A 1981-nucleotide genomic window follows, 5' to 3' on the forward strand; every position below is an offset into this window, starting at 1 on the left:
AGGATAATGATGGCTAATCGTCACTCATTAATCGATTAAAGGATTATACGTACTCAATATCGTTGTTCCCCGAAGCCAGTACACAAGAAAAGTCTAAAACCAAGGCCGTTAGCACCAACACTTGTTTCCATCGGAGATCCATGGTTCTTTGTGCCTTCGACTGAGTGGAGATCTTGACAAGCATTGTGGAGGTTGGGTCCCGATTATCAAGGGCGGTCAACCCTCGGCTCTTGAGGTCATCGCTCTCATTACTCATGAAGTGTGCCACTCACTGGTGCTTGATAATGACGCTGATTACAAAGACGACTAATCTTGGCTTGAGTCCTCCAAGAACCAGGGGAAATTGTTTTTAAACAGAAATTAGGTCCCACTCAACGCCAAGGCCGATCTTGAGAAATTCATTTCCCATTGAATGAGCACAGCCACCAGGACTCTCTGAGGGATAGCCAACCATCAATCCGTTGGCTTCGAGGCAATAAAGAACAACAGGCCCCAGCTTTGGTTCGCCCTTGGGCCTTTCCCGCTTTTCCAAGCGGATCTGGTCCGAGCCTCTCGACGAGGACTGATTTAGAACGGGGAATTGCAGAGGGAAAGACGGTGGAAGGCGTTGGAACGTCCCCAATCATCAAGGACTCTAAAGGGGGAGGGAAAGAATATACATTCCGTGATTGGCCGGTCACTCACCAACTACACTTTGTTTGGGAGAGCGTCGAAAAAATGTTGGATGGACTCTTAAGGTTGTCACACCGAACTGCCATTTATGGATTTGAAGAAGACAGTTGAGAGCTTGCCCAAGTCCTCCGAAATTGGAGACTTCAAATTCAGGGTGGCTGCAAGCTTGTTAGACTAGCTAAGACTCCACCAACATTCTTCAATGATTGAGTAACTAAAGTCAAGTTGGCGAAAATAGTTCATCACAGAGGTTATTTACCTAAACGGACAGGAACACCTACAAGAGGTATCTCAGATGTTTCATACAAAATATATACACTGGTAGTTGGCAAGACCAGAGTTTAACATTTATGATAACCCTAACCAAAATTGATGTCTTTCCTTCCTAAAAACGTTGAAATGTTATGAGCTATCCAAAGGTCACTTTCAAGATAACTCTTAACACAATGATGAATAAGACCTTAATATGAGACAAACAAACACATTCAAGCATGCTGCACGCAGTGTAATGGGTTGCTCAAAATTCACGGATAAGGTCAAGAATCGGCAATAACTTTGAGTCAGTGATGTAATTTCTTTTATTTTTTTTTTGCACAACTTCGCAATATCCTCACAAGAAGTGAACATTAAGAACATTCCTACCATATTGATGACTTGATTATTTCTTGGTCTTCAGTGATTGGCCACCAAGGGCTGTTCTGGGCCAATACACCATGATTATTTTATGAACTTTAAAGTCTTTGTCAAAACCTTTCAAAACCATTCTATTAAGTATTTAGGTGCCGAGGACCGTTGCACAGGATCTATGTGCAAAATAAAGGTTTATTATAGATTTCTAGTTGCAGAATATCACTTGGGACAAATGAGAGTAAAACTAGCCCATAGGCATAGGGAAGAGGTAATCCGGTCTAACCATCATCTTGGTGTAGATCCATTCTTAAAGACCAACTTAAGTTTGAAAATCTAATTAGTTGATTTTTGCTCCTAGATCATCAAGGTTGATCAGCTATGCCGCTTTGAATAGGTTAAGGTAAAAAACAAGCTTTTACAATTGTGAATGAGCCAAAAATGATGTAAAGAATAAATCATTTTCATCGCATTGTAATCAAAATGTAATGAATTAGACGTACCTTTCCAAGCACTATGCCTATCAAACAACTGATGTCTACTTATTTCATTTGCCACTTAGACGAACATCTTGGGAGTTATTATAAGTGACTGGTCTGAAAAATAAGCTGAATATGAACAGTTTGGGAAAGTCTGTGTTCCATTTGAAAACTGTAGAATTTGAAATGAGTCATGAGATGGT

General features: G+C 40.6%; 1 protein-coding gene across 1 annotated transcript in view; it reads right to left on the reverse strand.

Moving 5' to 3' along the window:
* LOC131890560 (glycine receptor subunit alpha-4-like) overlaps positions 1-670 on the reverse strand; it is a gene marked incomplete in the record, with an annotated part of 12631 nt that extends 11961 nt beyond the window's left edge. Inside the window, 1 exon segment of the mRNA XM_059239929.1 lies at positions 54-670. Within this exon segment, the coding sequence (XP_059095912.1) occupies positions 54-256 (203 nt within the window).
* Between the last annotated feature and the right edge of the window lie 1311 nt (positions 671-1981).

This window comes from Tigriopus californicus, chromosome 11, assembly GCF_007210705.1.
Source record: "Tigriopus californicus strain San Diego chromosome 11, Tcal_SD_v2.1, whole genome shotgun sequence".
Classification (NCBI taxonomy): domain Eukaryota; kingdom Metazoa; phylum Arthropoda; class Copepoda; order Harpacticoida; family Harpacticidae; genus Tigriopus; species Tigriopus californicus.